General features: G+C 43.2%; 1 protein-coding gene across 1 annotated transcript in view; it reads right to left on the bottom strand.

Annotated features, from left to right (window-relative positions):
- LOC146809030 (lens fiber membrane intrinsic protein-like) overlaps positions 1 to 16,183 on the bottom strand; it is a 76,166-nt gene extending 59,983 nt beyond the window's left edge. The window contains exons 1-4 of the mRNA XM_085614280.1: positions 16,088 to 16,183; positions 5,997 to 6,190; positions 2,892 to 3,041; positions 430 to 552 (exon numbers count right to left, since the gene is read on the bottom strand). Of these exons, the coding sequence (XP_085470406.1) occupies positions 430 to 552; positions 2,892 to 3,041; positions 5,997 to 6,159 (436 nt within the window). The 5' untranslated portion in view covers positions 6,160 to 6,190; positions 16,088 to 16,183. The remainder of the gene's footprint in view (positions 1 to 429; positions 553 to 2,891; positions 3,042 to 5,996; positions 6,191 to 16,087) is intronic.
- Positions 16,184 to 25,801: the final 9,618 nt, after the last annotated feature.

Genomic DNA, 25,801 nt, shown 5'->3' with positions numbered 1-25,801 from the left:
GGGCCTCAGCGCGCACTACCCCAAATAGCCAAAAAAGGGCGTGGCACAGGAGGGGAAAAGGCCTGGCAGCGAAGGGGTTAAAGTTTATTAGAGGTAGATATCAGCGCTGAGGATCACGGTGAGACTTGGTATTAAAGTTTATTAGAGGTAGACATCGGCATTGAGGATCATGGTGCAACTTGGTGTTAAAGTTTATTAGAGGTAAACATCGGCATTGAGGATCACGGTGAGACTTGGTATTAAAGTTTATTAAACGTAGGGATCAGTGTTCGGAATCACGGTGGGACTTGGTATTAAAGTTTATTATACGTAGGGATCAGTGTTCAGAATAATAGTGAGACATGGTATTAAAGTTTATTAGAGGTAGACATCGGCATTGAGGATCATGGTGGAACTAAATGATAAACTGTAATAGATATCGGGCCTCACCTGCCAACAGAATCAGTCCTGCAGAGACCCAGCCTAGGGCAAAGGACCAAGAATATGAAAGAGTGACTTGTAAAACGCTTGTGGTTCCAGTGAAGACGCCCATAGCAATGATGGCGCTGCAAGCTGGGAACAAAAGGAACAATATGAGACATCTCTTCACTCCGGGAAAGCAGATGAATGAGGGCTGTTTACTTGGATCACTTACATCTGTTTAATGTGAGAAAACCACTATAGTTATAGTTGTATTTGTACTCATCCTGTTGTTTTACATTATACAAAGGTTTTGTGATCTTTGGAAAACTTAAACAAAAATCAGGTAAATATTACTAGCACCAGTATTAATAATTACTGCACTCTTTTGCCTTCCAGCATCTAAGCAGAGGTATCTGGTCTGTTATATGCTAAAAGGTATGGTTTTGGTTTCTGTACTGTTTTAATAACCTAAGTTCCAAACTGCAAGATGGAAAGAAAGAGAGACAGTAAAAAACCAAAAATGAAAGAAAGAAAAGAAGGAAAGAAGAAAGGGCGAAAGAAAAGATGAGAGAAAGAAAGAAAAAAAGAAAGTAAGAAAGAGAGAACACTCCCAGGTTCATGCCTGTGGTCAGTGCTATATGTTCAAGGGACACACTATTGGCAGAAATGTGCACGTCATCATCATCAAAAATCAATTCCATTAAAAATACTACATCCGATCTAAAATATTCTTTAAATGTGAATTAACATTTACCAAATATAAGCTGGCAAATCGAACGTATTCACCTAAACCCAAACAGCTCGTTAGTGCTGCTCATGAAAACAATGCACCTCATGTTTTGTAATGGAAGCACTCGCTAGAAGGTGAAATGTTATGTTATGTTATGTGATGTGTGTTTGTAAAGCGCGCTATCGCCCACGAGGGTATCCCGCAATAATACACCTACCAGCTCATGGCTGATTCAAGATGTAAGAGTGGTGTAGATGGTTGTATAAACAACACTGGAGCCTCTTCACCATAAACAGGATATTTATTGGTGGAGCAGAGACGAAGCGTACACCACACCAGCTGACCAGACACCAACTGACCACTTTAGAATACAGCTTGGATTAGACACGAGCACTTAGAACACAACAAGTGTTCCAAAGAAAGAATGGGGAACGGACACAAAGGAAAGGCTAATACATGAAAGGAAGATCAGTAAGTACATTAATGCATAACAGGAAGATTGGTAAGTACATTAAAGATAATAAGTGTTTACAACAAAGACACTGTTTCAAGGCATTAGCAAAAGGCTGCTGATGCCAAATAAGCTACCGGCTGTATATTGTACACAAGAGGTTGACTCTTCCAGATCTAATAAAATCAAGGATGCATTCTGGGTACATTAGTGGAGCGCAGTGCTTCACTGTCACAGTAGCAGCAAACCCTTTTACCATTATTGCATTTTCCCCTTCTACAAATGCCTTTTTAGGGAATGTATGACTATACAACACATGCCTATACCAGGCACGCCTTTACCACACATGTCTTTATCATACATTTGTCTTTACCACACATTCCTTTACCACACAAGGCAAGAATAGTTAAGGTAAGCTTACCCTCTACCTTTTTATATACCACAACTTTTTATATTAATTATAAATGTTTTTTTTAGTTAGGGTGTGACCTTCCAAACCTCTCTTTTTTTGTCTAAATGACCCCTACTCCTACCCACACCTAAAGCCAAAAAATACCCTTTAAACCCCATATCCTTACCCACTCCTAAATCCTGCACATTTGTTTATTACCTATACCATTACCCCGCCCTAAACCACAAAAATACCCTTGCTACCCTATATTCTAATCCACCCGAACTCCTAAAACTACCCTTACCACCTTATACCCTTACCCACGCCTATACCCTAAAAATACCCTTACCACCCTGTACCCTTTTCCGCCCCATCACTAAAAATAACCTTGTCACTCTATAGCATTACTCACCCTTACACCCTAAAAATATGTCTAGAACTCTATACCCCTATTAACCCCAAACTCTAAAATACCCTTACCACTGTCTATCCTTACCCACACCTAAATCCTAAATGATATATCTACAAAGACAGACAGACACACTCTCTCTTTCTTACCTTAAATATACTTATCTTGCATTGTTAAGGCATGTGTGGTGAAGGCTTATGAGTTATAAAGGCATATGTGTGGTAAAGGCATACGTAGTAAATGCATGCATGGTTAAGACAGCGTTGTAAAGGCTGTTTTCCTTGGTAGGTTGTAACTTTCAACTTCACTGAAATCACAGTGTTGTAGAAGATGCCGTCCTCATCTCTCCTCACCGCTCTGCGAGGTCCATTGTTTAACCGGTTGAATCAATGTCATCTGCAGCCAACTATGTGGTAAAACGATCAGTTGTAGAATATCTCATCATATTTAGTGCAATTCTTAGAGAGACAACAAACTGTTTCAAAACAAAGCTAGTATAAGGATTCACCTGCACAAAAATTCAGGATGGTCACCAGCTTCTGCTTATTCATCCCCATCGAAACATTGTTGACCCAGATTTCAAGGATCTGCGCAATGGCAGATCCCACTAACAACAGGAACGAGATGAGGATGAAGGCTCGAGTGGCGTTAATATCAGCTGCAAGGAAGGAAGAAAAAGTTTCTTAAACTGATTCAGAACATGTTTCATACATCACCCTGCCTTTGAGTTGCTAATGAATATTTTGGTGATGGTTTGGGTGGCGTTGTTGTTTCCTCTTCATCTGGGATAAAACAGGCCTGTAATTTCTGTCTAGCTTCATCCCCCTGCACTTTTGAGAGGCATTAAAGCATCCGTGCATATCTAAACAAAGCGACTACATTCCCGCCTCGGATGCGACGTGACGAGATACCCTACCTCTCCTGCGTATAGCGTGCGCCATCTTGTTTTAATCCCAGATGCTGGGACAATTCCTTTAGTTGGTTTTTCAAAGGCCAGAGCAGCACTTCCGCTAAAAACTGAGGGGATTATTGATGAGAATGTGGTGCAACGCAGTAAGTCCCCTTGTTGTGCCGCATAGCACTGCGTCACAGGGTAAGGGCAAGAATGCACTGTAGTTAAACGAATCTGACACATTTCTGTCCTCTCCTTGTACTGGCACCATTTTGGCTGCTTCACACTTATGCAGGCACCCTGACAGCATGGTGCAAGGGTGCCTGTGTTGCATGTAGGATTGTTAAGTGCAGCAAGGGGTGCCTTCCTGCACAAAAACAATCCTGAGAGGCATATACCTTTTTCTATGTCTGCTGCAGGATACAAAACACGCAAAAAAGGAAGTAACGAGGAGAAATAAAGATATTTCTCCTTATTGCGCCACCCCTGGGAAGGCGTATCTTTTTGGTAAACCTAAGAATGTTTAAAAAACACATGGGATTGGCATGAGAACACCCACGCACCGTCCATGGAACAGATTCCCAGAGCAGAGTAACGCAAAACAGCGATTTGTGCTGCGTTGCATTACTCAATACCACGCAAGGTGGCCTTGCTTGGCTTCATAAATCTCTTTTTGGACTCGCATTGCGCTCGCACAACATTGCAAGAGCAACGCAACTCCTCTCAAAAATATACCCCTGAGAATTTTCTGATGTTGCTCAAATCTAAACTATGCCCAAAGTAAGGGGTCCAGTAGTAGAGAAACAATTAAAAAAAAAAAAGCATCAAGTGTGTTAAAACGTAATGGTTGCATTTAGGTAATCACGGCTTATGCGTTTGACCAAACATGGTGTGATTCTGAGCAATCCCTTATCATCTCATTGTGTCTGGAATTATAGGAGGTTATCAGACACCAGCATAGTTTGATTCTATTGTTATGCCTGACTACCTGGGTGCAAAAAAGATCAAACAAACCTGGGGGTCAATTTCTTATATTTTTTAAATTACAGTTTAGTTTAGATGTAGGAGTCACAAAGAGATCAAACTCCAGACCGTTTCCTTATTTGTGAAACGCTTAAGGTCACAGTCTTCCCTTCTGCAATGTGAGAGAGAAAATTTAGGAGCAGATGTATGAAGACAGGTCTCAAAAAGAGGTGAGAAATTCTACACTGAAGTTTTGCAACGTGCATCTCACTTTGCGATGCAATTTATGTACTAGGTCGTGTTACAAAATCTCAGATTACAGGAGATCGCAGCGCAATGTGCCTAGCGAATATTCTGGATGTTGCGTTCGCAATCCGCTGTGATTGGCTACAAACACAGAGGTGGTGGCTCCAGGAAGGAACAGCAGACCACCATCCCTGTGTTTGTATTTTTTTAAAGCAGCCCATGTTCATGGCCGGAACTAGAGCTGCTTAAATAAAATCGTTCCTGTTTGGGAAGACATCGGGGTACAAGGAACCACCGTCTGCTGCCCCGAGGCTGACCGACATGATTTTTTTAAGGGGGAAGTGATCTCAAGAGGATCCCTTCCCCTTTGCAAATCAGCTGGGTTACCACCTCATTTGAGGTGTCGGTAAGAGGTCAATGGTTTCAACCACAAGTTTAGTCATAAACCATTGATAAGTACCATACCCAATTGCACATATGATGGTATTCTCCTTCTATGCCGCTTCCAAATAGTGATTCGGTATGAGTCACTAAACCTGTGTTGCCAGTCTGACCTCCATTTACGACTCGCAAGATGGGTTTAGTACATTTAATAAAACGTTTGCCTACCCTGTGAATTTGCTACTAGCAGTGCTTGCAAATAGAAGTGGTTTAAACATTTGACCCAAAAGTGAGAGATGAGAAACCTCCGGAAACTTCTGAATGGGACCGCTGAGTTCTGCCATTCTGACTGGCAGGAATTACCTTTCTAATGTTCAAACTAACTTATATAAAAGTAATCAAAGAGGGCTTCCACAATAACTGAATTATTCAGAAACCTAAAAATAACTTTAAAAATAACTTTAGTCATGTTTTTGCCGCTGCGGCCGGCACAGGTGGGGCGGGGTGGGAGAGGGGGGAAGTTAGTCGACAGACGACGGAATAGGTATAATTAAATAATCAATACCTATTCAGTCGTCTGTTGACTTCCCCCTTGCCGCACCCTGCCCCGCCCAACCGCCTCACCACGCTCACCTGAGCCGGCCGCCGCTGTGTTTTTGTGCTACTCGCCAAACACTCCCTTAACTTCAGGGCTATCAAAAGTAGGTGCAGGAAGGTCGAATCCATGACAGACTTTCAGCATTACGACTGACCATGTGACTTGTTTTCATGTAGATTCGTTTATTGCAAACATATCTTGTGAGGACATCCTGAAACTCTGGTGTGAGCCCAACCCTTCTGAACTCACATGTGATGCTCCTGCTTTAACCCCTTCAGTGCCACGCCCTTTCCCCGCCCTGTGCCGGGCGTTACATTAGCGGGCGGGGTGCATGACGAGATAGTCTCGTCATGGGCACAGCGCAACCGTGCTCCATGACGAGACTATCTCGTCATGGGCACTGAAGAGGTTAAGGGTTGTCCATGCGAATACCTTCAGATTGGCCTCCAGTTCCTGCCTTTTTAAAACTTTTATAGCATAGATGAAAAATTATCATAGACATTGTTACATCTCTGTTTGATTCCTTCTCTTACCAGCAGATCCAAGTGTCCTGCAAATACCCTGTATACAAATTCTCCAGAGTCCAAAAAATGTACCAGTGCCAGACATCCAGTAATCGGATGCGAGCGAGATTAGAATGACAATAATGCTGATGATGATAAGGACCAACGAAGACAATTTCAGGGCGGACATCATTAATTCTTTTCTGTGCAACTTCTTTAATCACCTGAAAAAATATAACACAGATTATTATATTGATAATATTTTAATAGAACCTCGGTTAGAACAATTCCCTGAGTAGTTAACTACGGGGTTTAATCAATAAATCCTGAATTGGGTAGCAAAGATAAAGTTCAAATGTTAAGGAAGCAATATATTACAGAGAGAGCTGTAAAATGTAAACGAATCAACAATACACGGAAAAAGAATGGCAAACTAAGATACTGCCTGCATGGCTCCATTCCAAAACCATTGTAGGGCCCAGAAGGCTCCGATAATAAAAGGAGTAAGAGCTTTTTACAGCACTTGTGATTTCTTCATACAGAAATTCACCGACAGAAAAAATCATGGAGGAAAGAGCCACTAGGTCTTCTAGGCGATGGCTCTGTGATAAAAAGCTGAGCTTTTCCACACACAATAAATACAATCCACTCTGAACTGAAAATTAAGCTTTCGGCAGCAAATGTATTGAGTAGATCCAAGTAGATGCCACAGTCAGCGCCATCTTGTATTTTTTCTCACCTATTTAAACCATAGCAATGACTGATATAACAAGCTAAAGCAAACCCAATGACTGTCCCCTGGATGTCTGTCCAGAAAAGGTTATGTTAGTGTTACTCCCTTTTCAACTTTTGCAATCAGTTGCTCTATAGGTTCTAAATTAAGCACCTAGTGCTTGAAATATAGGGTAAAGTTTCCCCCTTTAAAAAATCACAGGTGGATCCCGACGTTAAGACAGTGAAAACACCTATTTGTTATGTTATGTTATATAGTACTTTTAGCGCGCACTAATACTTAAAAAGTGTCCTGGCGCGAAATGTCCCTTAGAGCCCCAAACTACTGGAAGATATTGCCAGGGACTCCTTGAAGCATAGATTGAGACCAACAAGACTGTAGAAGATTCCAGACAGGGGTTCCCATCACAGAGGCCATCTTCATAGCATTACTCATGATCCCTGACTGCTATTATATTGAGTAGTAGTTTTACGAGATCTGTCATTCGCCTTCAACATTGTCAATTTTGAGATACTACAGATGTGGTCTACTGTAGCCTGGAAGACTTAGCTATTTCACGGATTGACATGATTCTGTTTCAAAGAACACAGATTATGAGACATGTTAGAACTGGGGGTCTCTAGTTGGCAGAGGTAGGTACCTTTGACCAAATAGGGACCCTTGCTTCTAAGTCAGGGAAAGGGGATTACACTACTGGATAACCCCTGCTCACCCGCTTGGTAGCTTGGCACAAGCAGACAGGCTTATCTCAGAGGTAGTGTGTTAAGCATTTGTGAACACATACAGTAATACAGTGAAAACACTACAGATGGACACCACACAGGTTTTATAAAAATAAGTATTCTTTATATAGACTTAACACAAGACCTCAAATGACAAAAATCCACAATACTGTACTCAAAATTGACTTAAAGATGGTAGAATTAGCTTAGTTCAAGTTGATGGTAAATGCGACACAGTTCTCACAAAAGTACCTGGATGCGTAACGCAAAATAAACAAAAGGCTTGCAGCGTTGGAGATGCGTTGGCTCCTTGCTTCGGGGGAGATGATGCATCGCGCCTCAATGCTTGCACCGAGTAGGGGATGCGTCTTAATCCTTACCGGAGAGGAGGTGATGCGTAGATTCTCGTGCTGCAGCCCGGTTGTAATGCGACAATTCAGTGCAATGCAATAAGATGGCGCCCTTGATGCGACGATGTTGAGATGTTGCGGGTACGCCCTGGCAGCCTTGCGGCGACTCTGTACTTTGGAGCTGCGACAGGCCCTGCGACACGCTTCTCCGGTGATGCGACGGCGACCCTCATGGTTGCGACCCGCTTCTCCAGTCATGCGACACAGACAGCTGCGACAAAGACACGCTTCTGGGAGATGCGGTGGTGGCACGCTTCTCCGGCGATGTGACGACTACAGCTGCGGCGGCGACACGCTTCTTCTTGTTGCGTCACGCTTCCAGCTCCCAGCGACACGCAGGCTTCTGCAGATTGAATTCCCAGCAAGGAAATTCAGAGGAGAGCTGGTGGTGAAGTCTGTTCTCCCTGAGACTTCAGTAGGAGGCAAGCAGAAGTTTAAGCCCTTGGAGAAATATTCTGCAAGATGATGAAGTACACACAAAGGTTTCTTCTCTTCTCCTTGGCACTGAAGACACCACTGTAGGCCAACACAGCAACACAGCACACTGGCAGGGGGCAGTCCACTCCTACAGCTTCCTTTGGTTCTTCTCCTTGGCAGAGGTTTCTTCTTGTTGTTTCAGAAGTTATCTAAATTCTTGGGGTCTGGGTCCCCATATTTATACTACTTTTCTCTTTGTTCTCTGAAGGCAGAGAGGCCTTTGCCTAGTCCAAACCAGTTCTGGAGCACTTTGTTGACAAGACTCCTTCTTTCCTTTCAGAGTGCAGGGTAGAGACATCAGACGCACCACAGGAGGCGGAGCCAGCATTGTGGAGGGAAGGCACAGCCCTATTCAGGTCCCAGGTGCAACTCCTCCAACCCATCTATATGCAGATCTTCCTATTCTGCCCTGTGCTGACTCAGCCTCTCTCCTGGAATCCCCAAGACCCTGTCACTCACGGAATCAGATACACAATAAACAACCTAGCAGAGACAGTCTTGGACAGTTAAGCAAGAAAATACCTATATTCTAAAAGTGGTATTTTCAAACACAGAATGTTAAAACCAACTTCACTAAAAGATGATTTTTATCATTCTGAGTTCAGGCATACTAAACCCGAATTTCTACCTAGTTCCCTGAGTCAGTTAGGATTAAAAAATGTAATAATCAAACTGCCCATTCTGACCTATGGGTAACAGGTAGCCTTGCAATAGTGAAACACGAAAATGGCTGTAATTCACTATTAGGATATGCCACACACACCAGGGCATGTCCTACCTTATACTTACAATACACCCTGCCCTTGGGCCTACCATAGGGGTGTCTGATATGAAGATAAGGGAAGGTTTAGGGACTGGCAAGTGGGTGCACTTGGTCAGTCAGCATGGCAGTACCAGACTGCACATAGGCTCTGCAATGGAAAACCTGAGACACACTTTTCAAGCTGCTTCTGTGGGTGGCACAACCGGTGCTGCAAGCCCACTAGCAGCAGTTGATTTACAAGCCCTGGGCTCTCATGGTGCACTGTACTAGGGTCTGACAGGTAAATCAAATAACCCAATCATGGAGTCCCTAATCAATACATCAATTTAACATAGGGAGCACTTGCACTGTGGCACTGAATGGCAGTGGCACGGTGCCCAAAGCATTGTCTTAGCCAATTGGTCTCGCTTTTGGGACCTTATAAGTATTTAGTTATGCAGCACAATATCCTTGGTGCAACAACATCAACTGTTGCATGGCTAAACACTTATAAGGCCCCAAAGGCCAGACCTATTTGTTATGCCAATGCTTGTTTCACTGGCTTCCAAACCTCTTTGAGAAGAAGTTTTTCAGCGATCCAAACATGCTCTAGTAAAGCTCTTGTCCTGAACTCTGATCAATATAGGTTCTGTGGAAGGAGGACTGTTATATGGACTGGGTGGGATCCCACAAAGAAAACAATTACCTAAAAGCTAACCAAATGCTCTTGCATTCTAGTTACCCAGTAATATATTTTTTCAAATGCAAAAAAAAAAAGAACATTCTGGAAATTAAGCCCTACATCTGTTGACTGTAACACCAGCCCCGCTGAAGCCCGCTTGGACTTGTGAAATGACAGTTCCAAATGAGGAAGGAACCCAGTGATGAAGTATGCCACCAATGGAAGGTAACTGTTTCACATCCTAGGAAAGGAACTTCTTGACTCTGTATAGGTTCACTCTATTCTTATTGTATCTATAGTGGTTGGAAGGGGTACAGCAAACCTTAAACCCATACTTCTCCCTCTTGTTGACTGCTTCAAAACATCAGGTTTGTGAATCTGAAGATCAGACTTCTGATTGGAGGGACAGCTCCGATGTACTACTGTGGACAAGCAGAAAGCAGTTCCAAAATTAGGAGTTGCCTTTCGGTTGATAAAAGCAAAAGGAGAGGTTGCTGACTTTGATTAAAGTCTGGGGGGTTTGCTTGAAGGATGGAATGGGGTTGAATAAGGGGAGGTTGCTTACTTTCAATGTGGCTGCTTCACAACAGACTGATTTAGCCCACTTACAGGCTTACAAAGACTCAGATTACACCTCTGATACTTACCTGAATACACCTCGAGGGTATCTTTCCTGTACCTTAAATCTAACTTGTAAAGTTAAGTACTTGAGCTTCCGCCTTCTTTATATACAGGTTGCCCAATTTTAAGTGCCGTGGAATAAGAAGTGTCATTCATCAGGACAATGGCAACTCTGTGGCTAGAAGGAAGAATTCTTAGAACATTTAGTCTGTTTGTGTCTACTTTTACTACCCGTGAGTAAAAAGTACTTGAAGCCCAAATTTATAAAAAAACTAACCAGTAGAACTAATTCATGAAGCAATTAGACATTGTTTCTCTACTAATGATATGGAATTTATTGGGAAGTTTATGACATTTTTACACTAGGCGTGTCATTTTAGATAACCTATGTTTTTTTGTTAATCTTTCTATTATTTATGCTGATTCTGCTGTTTTTATGATTGTAATTGGTATCTTATTATATCCATGCAACACATTTCGTATTCATTCAGTGAAGGTGGGTGAAAGATGTGACAGGTGAGCCTAACAGTGTCCTAACTAGGACTGGCAACATTTAAACGACACTGAAATCTGCAAAATTCATGAATATCTATTTATGTCCAGCTTTTCATCACAACACTTTGCACAATTTTTGCTTGCAAAAGACTCTTTTGCACGTCAAAAAGTCTAACCAACAGCTATTTGGTGATCGAGCCAGTCTCCTTCTGTTATCTTGTGACTTTTTTTAACACCAATTGTGAAATTTACGTCAATGTGTCATGCATTTGGCTCTGAAAGTCTAACTTTGTTACATAAAACTTCAAAATGTTCCACTAAACTCCCCCCCCCCCCCCCCCCCGCCCTCCTTTAAAAAAAAAACCTGGCTATTACCCCCAGACACTAGCAATTTGAAGCGCAGTGTGGATGTTGGCGCTAGTTAGCGAGGATGACCTGGTGAGGATGGCAGAGACGCGGGACATGCTAGATGAAGGGAAATGCCTGAATGGGTGCACAGACTTGTCTGCCAAAGACCTCATTAGTCGCGGTGAGGACCACTTATTGGTAGGGAGCAAGAAGCACAAGAGAGTGGTTACATTAGTGAGATGCAACTGTTGGCAGCGCGGAACCTGATTAGGCAAACCCATAAGACATGTGCATTGCCGGTGACGAGGAATCGCTTCTGAGAGCACAACAATCAAGCAGCCCTGTTGGCGGTAAGCAAGAGGACATGGCGATGTTAGGAGAGTGAGGAGACAAGCAAGCCGGCATCAGCAGTGAGGACCCGATTGGGTGAATTGGCACAGACGACCGGATTAAGCGAGCTGAGAGCGAGTTGTACCTCAGCAGGAGAAAGCGGTGTATACGCTGTGGTGAGGTAGCCCCGTCGGCGGGGTGTATCCGTATGTGAGGTGCACTTGTCACCGATAGGCACGCGCAGTAGTCAGGTGCACCTGTTGGCAGCATGGATGACATCAGAGCACTGAGATGCACCTGGCAGTGAGGAAGGGGTCTTCAGAGCTCCACTCATCCCAGGCCTGGCACAAAGGGAAAAAAGCTTCTGCGCTGAACGACAGCCAATTAAAGTCAATCAGAAAAAACAGCCAGCTTAAAGAGTGTGGGTAACTAAGGACAATTATAACACACAGCAGCCCCTCCCCCCACACAGGCTGCCTCCTGAGAGGACATAAGCTTTTGTCACTTAGCGCCCCGGAACATCCATTTCCTAGCAGCGGAGGCGTGCGACCGTGGCTGCGGCTGAGAGCTTCGGCATTGAGGGAAGGGGAGAAGGGAATGATCCGCAGTGCAGACACCCACAGTCGATGTCTTTGGTCTCGTCTACAGGGGACAGTGTAAGGCAGCGGTGTCTCTGGCTCATCGAGCAGCTTAGTAAATAGAGTAAAAGGCACAGAAATACTCCACCTCAATCTCTCTTTACCCAGATAGGGAAATGGAACACTGGGGCAACACACTAGCAACCAGGAGTCCTTGCTGCATGGCCTCCTGCTGCCTTTTCTGGACCTCACTTTAGAAGACTGTGAACAGTGACCAATCAGTCTTGATGCGAGGGAGAAAAACCTGTGTGAGTGATTGTCTGTCTGCTTGTCTCGCTCACTCTCTGACACCTCAAGTCTAGGATGCTGTGTAAAGTGAAAAAATACTCTGCACCTATAGCGTGACATTTTTTGGGGTGGTGGGGGCTGGAATTATTGCTTCGTGATGCTTGCCCTCTCGGGACAATTATAGCTAACCTATTCATTTTTGGACAGGGCTAAATGGTGAACGAGAGCTGATTTCATACGCGTTTTTCCAATCTGCGATTGAAGAAGCCATTTGGCCGAAAGAGGTTAAGTCACACGCTTGAAGAGGTTGACGGCAGAACGAGAAGGGTGGGGGAGGGTAGGATGGCTTTTCGGAACGAGCCACGCGGCCATGAAAGTGACGCGGCCAGTGACCAATCAGTCTTGGTGCGAGTGATCAAAACCTGTGTGAGTGATTTTCTGTCCGCTTGTCTCGCTCACTCTCTGACACCTCAAGTCTAGGATGCTGTGTAAAGTGAAAAAATACTCTGCACCTATAGCGTGACTTTTTTTGTGCTGGGGTCTGGAATTATTGCTTTGCGATGCTTGCTCTCTCAGGACAATTATAGCTAAACTATTCATTTTTGGACAGGGCTAAATGGCGAACGAGAGCTGATTTCGTACGTGTTTTTCCAAGCCGCGATTGAGGAAGCCATTTGGCCGAAAGAGGTTAAGTCACACGGTTGAAGGGCTTGACGGCAGAAGGAGAAGGGTGGGGGAGAGGGGATGGCTTTTCGGAATGAGCCACGCGGCCGTGAAAGTGATGCGGCCCCGAAAGTGAGGTTAAGTCACACGGTTGAAGGGGTTGACGGCAGAAGGAGAAGGGTGGGGGATGGCTTTTCGGAATGAGCCGCACGGCCGTGAAAGTGACGTGGCCGTGAAAGTGAAAGTGATCGTGCGCTGTAAGGGTGCCGCGAGGGATGCACTTAATGAGCCATGATGGAAAGCTAGATGGCGCCTCTGCTCGTAACCGCACACGTAACCGCAAGCTTTAGGCCACAAGCAAAAGCATGTGGTAGCATTTCTGAAGCCCACTTACTAAAAGTCTCGCCAGCGCAGCGCATGCGTTGGCTCAGACGAGACCTAAAAATGGAAGGGTGACTCACGCCAATGGTACCAGGTCTAGCAAGACACGTCCTTCTAAACGGAAAGCACTGGTATGCAGTGTACCACATGGAACAGCATTGTCACCACTGCTTAGATCGTAGAAAAACAGAGGTCATGTTTATCAGAGCGCTTCCTCCTAGCTGGCCAAAAAAATCTGAACAAGGAAAGTAGGTTCAAGTCCGCAACAACAGTGAAGTTGAGAAACCTGGGGATCTGGATGGGCCATGAACTTTCTATGGAAACCGAGTCCCCAAAGCTGAAATCACAGGCTTTGAGTATCTTTCCCTACTGACAAAAATGTCGGCTTTTTCAGTTTCCCCAAAAAATCAAGCCGATCTTCGTGTAAGTAATAGCCCTTCAACTTTGCAAACAGGGCACATCTGGGTGTGAACAAGAACCTGTTGACCAAATTCTATCACCTTCAAAATGTGTCTGCTGGGAGGGAATCTCGTCCCATTAAACTGTAAAGCCTGTATCTCCCGGCACCGCGCATGGAAGCCTACAGGGTCTCCCGGTTGGAGAACGTATGGAATATGTCAACAATTATGGTCGGGAGAGCTGTATTTCACTAGGAGCGAAACTTCTTGAGCCTCCGCTTAACAGATCTCAACTAACTCAACAGCGTGGGTCAGTGAACAAAGCTCTGTCTGTTCCCAGTGATAGACCTGCCAAGCGGGGTGGCCGGTCCCTCTCAGCGCGTGGCCCCAGATTATGGAATGCCCTTACCTTGAATTTCCATTATGCACCATCAAGAACTCCCTTTTAGTAGCTGGTGACTGCCAAGGCTTTGTTTGTGCACTCTATAACAGCTAATAGACAGCACGGAAATTATTTTCAGCATTGTCTCAGGTTTTGAATTGCTACTAGTAACAGTTCATGTTCAACTACAAATTAGTTCAGGAATAAAAGAAAAAGAAAAAAGGAGGTTAATGTCTTCTCTTAAATTATGTAATTAGAGTGCACGTATTCTCTTTACCTCCTAAAATATATCTGAGTAGGAGAGCACGTTTTAAAATCGCATTACTACAAATAATTAGTTTTTTTGAAGGGCAAAAATCTAATACTTTTCCATGAACCAAACGTGTAATTAAATTACTGTGATTAGCTGTACATTAAGTGACGACTGATTGGATGATATTCGTTCAATAGTATTTCTGAACAAAGATTCACTTTCTGTTGAAATGTATTTGTAAATGAAGGAAGCGTTTCCATTTTCACTGGAGCATTACCAAGTTTCCCAAAGACTCATTCTTTGAGAAAATGCGTGAATGCTCAAAATGATCTTCAATTTCAACTGCATCGACACACAGCTCCCAGCAACCCATGTTCCTTTTGTATATTTAATTTGAGAAAACCACTCTGCCCAATTGTTAATATTGGTAAGACTACAGGCTCGCAAAACAAACTTTATTAGGCGGGCTCTAGGGCAGGGCGACGGGTGCCACCACACCGGACGCTGACTTCAGGGGGCGCTGTGTCTGCATGTTAATTGCGGTTTTAAAAGCACCTGTTGCACTTTCGTTACCTCCAGCAATTTCTAGGCAACAATAAAAATGTCAAAAAACTGTGGTGATTAATGTTCTTCCTGAAGAACGATCGGAGTTTTGTCTAGTTGAGGTTTTGTCTCATCATAAAAGTGGTACAGGGTTTATATGCCTGCTGCAAAGGAGAACCATGCAGATCACCAAGTGCATATAATGTAAATAGGTAAGTGGGGTACTCCTTTTGTCAGAGAGATCCTTTTGTTACTTGCGCTTTATAAGTTAAAATCCTAACATAACAGTGAGCTATTAACTGTCATCAAAGAACTGCATGCACACTCCAAAGTAGGATAGATTACAGCATAAATTAGTGCTGCAAAAAGGGTTCATTTGGGTAGAACTCGATTCTTATTATTAAAGAGAACCCCCAACTAGGGTGTTCTGTTTTAAATTCTGAGTTTGTGCTTCTCCAGACCAAGCACTCTTAAACCACACTGCCTACCAGTATGGCTGACATGTGACTCCTACACCTGGAAGTCCTCTGGTTTATGTAACATTTCCTATATGCTGATTTACAAACCTATGATTGGTTGTCTTTGTGTAATGTGTGTGTGATGCAAAGTACGCTGACACCCTACACTGGTAAGAGTGGCGCTATATAACTAAATCAATACATCTGAGAGAGAGTGGTTTTGGAGACTTGAGGGGCACTGTTAAATGGTGGTGATGAGGGGCGGCGTGGTGGAGGTATTCACCACCTCCACCACGGATGGGGGGCACCAACAAACATTGTCGCACCGGGCAGCACCAGCGCTAATGCCGGCCATGATGTTCACCAACCACAAGTGAGCAGTACAATTTTGAATGAGGAAAAAATAGAACTCCAAACAAACGTACCTATATAATTTGATGAGGATTTTTTTCATTTTGTGACAGTTTTATGATACCAGTCATTATAGCATATGTTTAAGTTAAATAGCAAAAACCTGCCACGTCAAGCAATATTGTTCAAAACATAATTTTGTACAGTCCGATCAATAAATGCCTGTTTCTCCCCAGAATACTTTAATTCTGTACTTTTTCACTTACTCTTGCAGTGGTAGCTCTGTTCTCCTGTGGTGATGGGTCTTCTGCTGTTTCAGGTTGCTGTCCCTGTTGAGCACAGCTGTGGGCCTCCAAGTTCAACTTCTTACCTGTTGGATCCCTTATAAAGGGCGGTCTTCAGGATCTCTCATTACCACCTACCGCCCACTTTTATTGTGTGAGCCTATCTGGCAACTAAAAATGTGTTTGTACTGGCGTTTTTTGTTTCGCAGGTTTCTTTTAAGTGGAAGTATGAATCAGCATTTGTCCTAACATTGAGCCTTAGCCGTGAGTAAACGAAACTCTATTCTTTACATAAAGGACATTTCCGGGTAGTTGAAACCCGGGCTTGGGGAGGCAAAGCCTTGACCCGCGAACAGAGACCCAAGAAGGTGACCCCTCCCGCCCCTGTGATTTGAGGAGGCTGGGGCCATGCAGCAAAGGAAATAATTGCAAAGACAAGGAGGGTATTCGCATGAATAGTAAGTGAGCATTGGGATAAGCATGATTGTGCAAATGTATAAAATATGTTATGTTGAATAAACTGTGACCTTTTTTGGCACCAAAGGACATTGTCAGTGGTTTGATTTGAGGTGCATGAGGGACGCGGTGGTTGGAAGCAACGGAGGGGGAGGGACAATTCGCCTCCTGGAAAGGGTTTTCCATACACACAAAAGCATGGGCACACACATACAAGCACATGCATTCACACATGCAAACACACACACACTATAAATTATACAGCATTATCAAAGTGAAAAAGTGGCACATGAGCCCTTTTTTAAGGAAGCCAAGAACCCTGGAACACAACTCTGCATTTTAAAGAGTTAGTTTTACAGCTTCGTCAGTCAATTGGCAACTATAACTGATTAGTAAACAGGAAACAACAGCTCAGAACTACTGCACCATTGTTTGTTATCTAATATATGTTTGACAGTAAAAGGGAGCATTAAACCAGCGTTTTCCAAACTGGGGGTCGCCAGCCAATGTCTGGTGGGTCGTGGGGGATCAATGAATAAATAGACCTAGATGCCTTTACATTTTGCATTTATCTTGTCACGTTTGCTGTTTTTCAGAGCCAGAGGTCAAATGGCATGCCTTCTGGCATATTGAGCTTATTTTTTAACATAGGGGTAAGGGTTTACTTTTCCTTTTCTAACTGCCACACAATAGCAGCATTTATAGTGAAGTATGTGACAATTGTGCTGGGGTACAGGAAGTGCGAAAGGAAAAGTGTGTAGGAGGCATTTTTTTGGAACACACAACAAAATTAAGATACCTGTAAATGAGCTGTACACATATTTCAGAAGTTAAGAAAGCAAAAATGAAGCACTTTTATTGCAATTCTGAAGTGTGTGTGCTGTTGAGGGATTGGATGCAGGCCATATTCTGAACCGCATACTGGGCACAGTGATACATATTTAACTTTACATTTAATAAACATAGATATTCATGACAAAACAAAGGTTTAAGTGACATTACAGTGAGGAATTGTAAGAATGATTTACTTTACATTAAAAAACCTCAGAATTCCACTGAAAAAATAGAAAAATCAAAGGTTAAATGGACTTTATAGTTAGGAGAACATGTCAGTAACAACATAACGTTTTAAAATAACAAAACCACTGAAATTCAACAGTATAGTGAAAAGAAGATATGATGACTCTCTTCAGGTAAGATTATAGTTTATTTTATACCACCAAGACAGAGGAACGAACAGCTGAGCCAAACGGTACCTCAGGCAGGCAATAACTGACTTCCCCTCCGACCCGCGAGTTATGGAACCCCATGAAGAGATGGTTCCTTGAGACCACGGAGGAATGACAAGTATAGAATAACACAACACATCTTCCCCCTATATGAATAAAATTAAACAAACAAAGAAGAACGTAAAAACAAAGAAAAACATAATACAATATAATGGCAGAACATAAAATGAAATCAGCTAATACATCATTTAGTCACAAAATGTGTTGGGTAAACGAGATGTTCTGAAAGAAGGAACACGGTTAATGGAACCTTGATGTATCTTACCATGATTGGATCTTTAATCATGAGATGACTTAGAAACAGAGATCTTGTTTTTGTTCCACCACCTCCCATCCTCCAACTTTACAGCACTCTTGTTAACTCTAACAACTGTTTTGAGATCGGAGAACTTTGATTCACCCTTAGGTAAAAATTCGAGAACATTTAACTCTAACTTGATCACCCACTTTCACAAACAGTTCTTTGGTGCTAACCTGGATGTACTTGTTCTGTGCTTCTACTCTTTTCTTTTCTACCTCCTTTATCTTATCTGTAGGTAAATCAAACACACCCATCCACTTCCTCACCAATTTTGAAGATGGAAGACGATCTCTTAAAAGAATAAATGGAGAAACTTCTGAATCTGAATTAGGAGTGGTGTGTACAGCCCACAGGAGATTTTTTAACTAATTTTTGCAATTTAATCTACTGGCCTTAGACAATTTAATATTTTCTTTGATCACTGTTGAATCTCTCGACGAGACCATTACTTCTTGGATGATAGAGTGATGTTTTAGTGTGCTTAATACACATAAAATCTAAAAATTTCTCAAAATCTAAAGAGGTAAATTGGCAACCATTATCTGAAGCTATTTCATCTGGAACACCTTCCATGGTGAATAGAAATTCAAGGAATTCTATCACGCAAGCAGTGGTAGGAGCTTTAACAAATTTCAATTCTCGCCAAAGACTGTGATAATCCATCTAGACTATGCCATATTCCTGAATACCGTTGTCAGACAGTGACAAAGGACCAATGATGTCTACAGCTAATTTGGACCACGGCTTGGAGGGAAAACTTACAGCTTGCACAGGACCAGGGAATGTCACTTGCGATTTGTCACTCTCTGCACAGGACAAACTATCTCTCACAAAATATTCAACCTGCTTGTCTAGACCAGGCCACCAAAAGTGTTCCCTAATCCTTCTTTTCATGGCCCGCATACCAATATGGCCTTCGTAAACCAAAGTGACAACCTTATTTCTCATACTCGTAGGCACGACCAACAGAGAAGACCGACACAGGAGACCATTGGTGACAGAGAGTTCATCAATTACGTGCTTGAATTTATTGAGTGCATCATCATGAGAATATTCCCTTGACCAACCTGTGCGAATCACCTCCATGAGTCTTTTGATGGTTATATCAGAATCATACGCATCTCTCCATTCGCTCTCAAGAATAGCTCCATTAGGATAAGACACACTGTAGCAAAAAACGTCAGGCTCACAATTCTTGTCAGCGCAATCACTCACTTAATCCATACTACTGAGCAATCTGGAAAGGCAATCTGCCAAAATATTTCGTATTCCTGGAATATACTCAACATCAAAATTATGTTCCAAAAGTCTGTACTGCCATTTGGCAATTCGAGGAGTGGCTTTATCGCCTCCTTTGGTCGTAAAAAGTTGGACCAAAGGTTTATGATCTACTCTTACTGTGAATTTTGAACCTCATGAATATTGCTTAAAGTGGACAATGCCCCACCAACAGGCCAACGCTTCTCGTTCTATTACTGAATAAGTAATTTCAGCACCTTTAAGACTCCTGGAGGCGAAGGCCACTACCTCATCTCTGCCATTCCTATGTTGAATTAACACGGCGCCAAGACCCTTCTGAATGGCATCAGTCATGATTATGGTGGGATCATTAATGTCGAAGGGTTTGAGGGAATGGCATGAGCAATTTCATTCTTAATTAGTTGGAATTCTTCATCACATTCTGGACTCCATTTGAAAACAACATTCTTTTTAAGGAGGTTCCATGTGAAATGTTTTGGCGGAGCAATTAGGTACAAACCTAGCATAGAACTCAATAAGTCCCATTAAAGACCTTAACTGGTCCTTGTCGCTAGGTACACAGAAATCTTCGATGGCTTAAACTAGGCTGGCTTTAGGTCCAACACCTTTTTCCGATATTTTATACCCTAAATAGTCTACAGAAGTTACATTAATTTTGCATTTCTCAAGACTCAGAGTGACACCTTTTTATTTTTTATTTTTTTATTATTGCTATTATTGCTATCCCCCAATACGTATTGTAAGAATGAACATGCGAGAGGGCAAGGGGAGAACTGTGCAGCCCTCTGGTAGCCTGGTGGGGACTTTGGATCAATTCCTGATTAGAGCCAGCTCTGTCCTCGTGAATGAAATAGCATTGACAGAGCGTCGTCTATCACTTGAGCCACAAATGAGCAGACGCTCATCCCTGGGTGCCTTGGCTTCTGCTCGTACCCCTGATTGCCCTCCTCTTCCTGCCATAGATATTGATATCACTGATATCACCGATAAAATAAGCGATCTTGGACAATCCTTACATCAACCATTGGGGACGCAAGTTGGACTGGGACAACTTAATATTCCACCATCTGATGAATTGGCTGAGGTGGCCATAGCACATAATCGAAACAGTCCTCCCCCACGCATTGCTACAAGATCTGCCTTCCATGGCAAAACTGGTTCCTCTGCTATAACTCCAGACTTATCACAAAAGAGGAAGTGGGGAGGGGGCCTCCAGAGACAGAAACCGGCAAAAATCAAAAGGCCTAATAAAATCGGAGGAACTACATTATTGTCATCACCAAAAACGGCGGACAGGCAGACAAGTATGCCCGGTGATGTGATTTTGGACTTTTCCAGGGATTCCTCCGTTAAAGCTAATGATGCTATGTGGACTAAATTGGGTAATTTAATTGTGTCATCTCTGTCCCCTATTATCCATAGGCTCTCAAAAATTGAAGAAAGGCTAACTAATTTCTAATTGAAAGTTATGAAGAACCTTTGTGACTTAGAGGGCTCCTTCGTCCCTATTAACAAGCTAATTGCTAACACATCTAAAGAGTTGAGTGATGTGGCAGCTGGAAATCCCCCGCCCCCAAACCTTTAGTATATAGGCAAAAACCATCAATGCCAATAGCATCAGGTAGGCACGGGGACGTTGTTGGTACTCATGTTATGGCTGCAACGTACATGGGAGACAAAGAGGGTGCGTCAGGGATTATTTCTAGTGGTCTCCTTCAGGCCAATTCCTGTACCCAGGGAGGGGAGGAAAGTAGAACATCAGCAGGGACTGTGGGTGATAACATCCCTAGTTTATTAGCGGGACTTCAAAGTCAAGAACCCCCATGGATGCATAAAGGAGTGGAGGATAGTTTAGCCTTAAAGTCTTCCCAGGCCTTACACCTCCCTCCAGCTGCTGCCCCTTTGGTAGTGGTCTTGCGAAATGTTCCAACTTTACAGGATGGTCAGATTGAAACCACTGATCAGTTGATGGCCAAAACCATGCATTGGCTTACAACCCAACTGAAGAATGCGGGGGTTCGGGATTGGGGCATCTGTAATCAGATTATTATGGCTAGACGTTCCGCTTGGATAGGACATACCAGGAAGACTGGGAGAGGGGACTGTGTGGTTGCTAATTTTAATAATGAGCAGGTTGGGAGTTTTTTGTTAGAATATATAGGGAATACTAGCTCAGAGTATCATTCTAGTAAAATCTCCCTTCTGCCACTAGGCTTCTTCTATAGACCCCGTCATTTAACCTGCAAAGGGTGGTCAATTCCTTGTGAATTAAATAACCAGAGAGTATTATATGGAACCACACAGAGACCACCCCATTTAAGCCTAGTTAACAGATTTGCTCCTCTGTCCGGCCTAGATGGCTGTGATTGACTACAGTGTGTTAGTCCGTCCCTGTCAGAAAGTAGCTCTGTTCGGCCCCCTGTATTATTCACGAGTAACTTGGCCACCCAGCTGGATACTCTACATCATGTAGAGAGGAGTTTGAACCAGAGAATTAATGCAATCGAGGATAGTATTGCTGGAGGTAATATAGGGCTCATTGCAAGAGCTGAGCCAAACCCTGCAATCGATTTACAGCGTTATCACCTACAGATAATGACATGGAATGTTGCTGGGGTAAGGAATAAATTGAAGGATGAAAATTGGCTCAAAAGTATCCAACAATGTGATGTGGTTTTAATACAGGGGACTTGGCTTACAGATAATTTTTTTGTGAACGGATTCAAGACAATTTCAACAAATGCCATCCCCTCAAAGGCAGGTAGGGCCAGTGGGGACCTAGCAGCGTTAATATCCTTGTCATCTAGGCTGACTCTAAAAAAATGTTATATTAAGGCACCAAATTTCCAGTTTTTACTTTTTTCGGCAAAAGGACTACAGGATATAATAGTGATAAACTTTTATAATAACATTTTTAATGCTTCGAGACATGAGGTTATCTCATACCTAGATGAAGAATTGACGGTCTTCATGAAGAGTGAGGAAATATGAATTTTGTGATCAGTTATGTCCCCTATCGTAGACCCCAACGGCTCCATGTGCATGCTACAAGTACATGTATGTTCCCTCCAGTTCCAGTTATGAAGACGCAAATATATGTGCGTCCACCGTCAACATGTCCTCTTTCAGATCCGCCATGAATGGGTCAGATATTCCATTCCTAAGTATGAAAGGCCACCGACTTTATGTGGTTCACTTTCCACATTTTACAGATTCAGGCGAGTAGGCCCTGAATTCTGTCATCGAGCCTTTTGCTGCCTTCTGCCTCTGAAAGCTCCAGTCCGAGCCCGCATCTGTATCCATGAACTTTGTCCTACTCCCTGCGCGGCTAACGGTGCCTGATCCGGCCGTTGTCTGCCAAAAACTGTATTTCACCTTCAAGATTATCTGCTCCGCTCCTCATCCGATGCATTCCTGTCTAGTAGTTTAGGTAAACATTCTTCCAGCTACCGAGCAAAGGGCCAGGCATCACTGTCCTCATGCAAGTAATTCATAGCCCCTGTTACCATGGAAGATTCCTGCCCCCTCGCATCTCATGTAGACACTTAGACGCTTGTACACGCACTAACAGTCAGTATAGAATAGATTCCGTCCGAGAGACCTTTCCTTTTGGATAATACAGTTCTTTAAACATAAGATATTAGATATGATTTGGGATTAGGTTGACATGACCCCCCAGACTTCTGTCTCCACATGTAGAGCTAAATGTCAAGTCCCCTTCACCCTCTAGTTGCACGTCAATCACACGTCATGCGGCTGCGCGCGCATCTCTGCCAAATATTTCTGCTGACATTGCAGGATTCTCTCATGGATCCACCCACTTGTGACATCATGTTTAATGACGTTTCTAGTTACGCCTATATGTACGCCTTTTTTCATTACGTATGTGTATCATTATCTGTATTATCAGCTGTTACACCTCCTGCATCTGTCTTAATGTAATACTTTTCATATAAATATCTTTACTTGTCAATAATGTATTGCCTTCCCTTCCTGAACCTTCGTGGTGATGGAATTTGAAGCCTACGGTTCGAACCGTAATTCCTTTGTAGAGGAATAAAGCCTTTCAGAACCTCTAATACCACGGATTCTGCCTCTTATTTTTACTGAGTTATTCTTACTAGACTTTACCGCATAAAAAATAGTACCGGTAATGAAATATTTACCACATAAATTGGCGCCCGAACAGGGACACTTTCTCATTTCACGCGCCGGAGGTGCGTTGCAGGCCCGGTCTCCTGCCACAGCTGAACGGACAAAAACGCGTACCTGCAGGATTTCCTGTATCTCCCTCCGGCCAAGCGGGGGTGACTGAGGCTGCGATCAACACCCAGACGAGGCGGTGAGAAGTGCGAAGTATCCCGACCAGAGCCTAGCTGAGAGAGCAAGATCCGAGGTATACAGAGGCCCACCAGGTTCCGAAGTTCCGAGTCCAGTCGAGTCGAGTCCAGTCCGGTCCAGTCCAGTTCAGTTCCGAGGCCTTCCGTTCCGTGCTACCCGGTGAGTACCGTTGCCGGAGAGGCATTTAAACGTGCACATAGGTTGTGCCGGTCAAGACGGGTTTGGGTACACAAATCCGGTCTGCACTGTTTCAGCAGTGTATCTGTACTGTTTAGCAGTATATCTAGTATGTCTTGCATATAATTAAGTATTATTCAGTGTTAGTATTATGTCAGTAACTAGTTTCCTATTAGTTATCATCGTTCGTTAAACTGTTAAATGTTAAATGTTTTAATACGTTCTACATATTGTGGTGTGAATGATTGTTCATTATTGTGTTTATTGTATTAAGTGTGTTCAAGTAATAAGGTCTAAAAATGCCGCTCTTTTCAAAATTAAGACAGATCAAAACCAGAAAAGGGGTACTCGAAGAAGCTGTTCCCATTCCACCTAGGGACACTCCAGGGTACTTTATGTATCATAAGCATGGCCTAGATGCCGTATTATTTCTTGATTTATGGGTGGACTATACTAAAGATTTACCAGAAAGTCAGAGATGGCCCGCAGCTGGGACCTGGGATGCAGATTGCATCATGAGAGTAGAAGAAGAATTATGGAAAAAGAAAGCCAGACAGTCACAGAAAGATGCCATTGAATTATGGCGTAAAGAATCATATAGACGTACAGAAAAAGCGCTCAGACAGGAAGAGAAAGGTAGGGAGAATTCGAATAAAACCCGAGAAAATTTATTAATTGAGGAAGGTACCCGAGTAAAAGCAGAACAAGTAGACAGACGTATGAAAGATATGAAAATGAAAATGCTTGTTGCCCAGTCAGTTCCAGCTGATGGTCATAAAAAGGGTGATTCCGCAGGTCCGGCGAAAGGGACATGCAACTATTGTAAACAACAAGGTCATTATATACACGATTGTCCAGTTCTGAAACATAATATCGCCACGGGTAGAACCCAGGAAAGACCACGTCCACCTAGACAGGATCAGAACCAATCACAAATCCCTCAGCATGCACAATCTAGACCAGCTCCGCAACAGGCAGCTCCACAACAGACCGTAGCACCACCACAAGCGCAGCCTATTGCTGCAACACAAGCAACGACACAACAGATGTACCAGTATGCACAAAATGACTATCCCGATTATCAGCGATACACATGAAATAGCCTAGAGAGGGAAGTTGGCTTACCCCTTATCGAGGTTCCTGTAGATCAAGAGGGACCTTATGTACATAGTGAACTATTAGGGGAAGACAGAAAGTTTTTACTTGATACAGGGGCAAGCAGAACAACTGTACGACGCAGTGAAGTTCCAGGGGCACCCCTCTCAGGCTCACAGAATATTTCCCTTGGATTCTCAGGAAAGCCTATCATTAATGAAGTAACGCAACCCCTTCCACTTACGGTTGGTCCATTGACACGAACTACAGATTTATTGCTTACTAAATCATGTCCAGAAAACTTGTTAGGTATAAAAACATTGAAAGCTCTAGGAGCTATAATATGTTGTTCTCCGGAAGGAGTACGATTATTTTTACGTGACTTCAAAGGTCACTACGTGTCCAGAGATATGGATCACCGGCTGCAGAATTTACCTACACATTTATGGGCACAAGGCCCCTCTGATGTTGGTTGCATGAACATTACACCATATCGAGTCACACTAAAAACAGGAGTAGTACTACCACGAATGCGACAATACAAGTTACCACCAGATGCTGTTATGGCTTTACTGCAAATCATTGACGAGCTCATTGCACAAGGAGTGGTTGTGGAAACCGACTCCAATGTATGTAATTCCCCGATAATTCCGATTCTTAAAAGAACGGATCCAAAAGCACCACCAGTATATCGATTAGTTATTGATCTGCGCGAATTAAATAAATGTATTGTACCACAATACCCTGTGGTCCCAGATATCTCTTCATTACTAACAG

This window comes from Triturus cristatus, chromosome 7 (genome assembly GCF_964204655.1).
Source record: "Triturus cristatus chromosome 7, aTriCri1.1, whole genome shotgun sequence".
NCBI lineage: Eukaryota > Metazoa > Chordata > Amphibia > Caudata > Salamandridae > Triturus > Triturus cristatus.
This window is presented reverse-complemented; position numbering and strand designations above follow the sequence as displayed.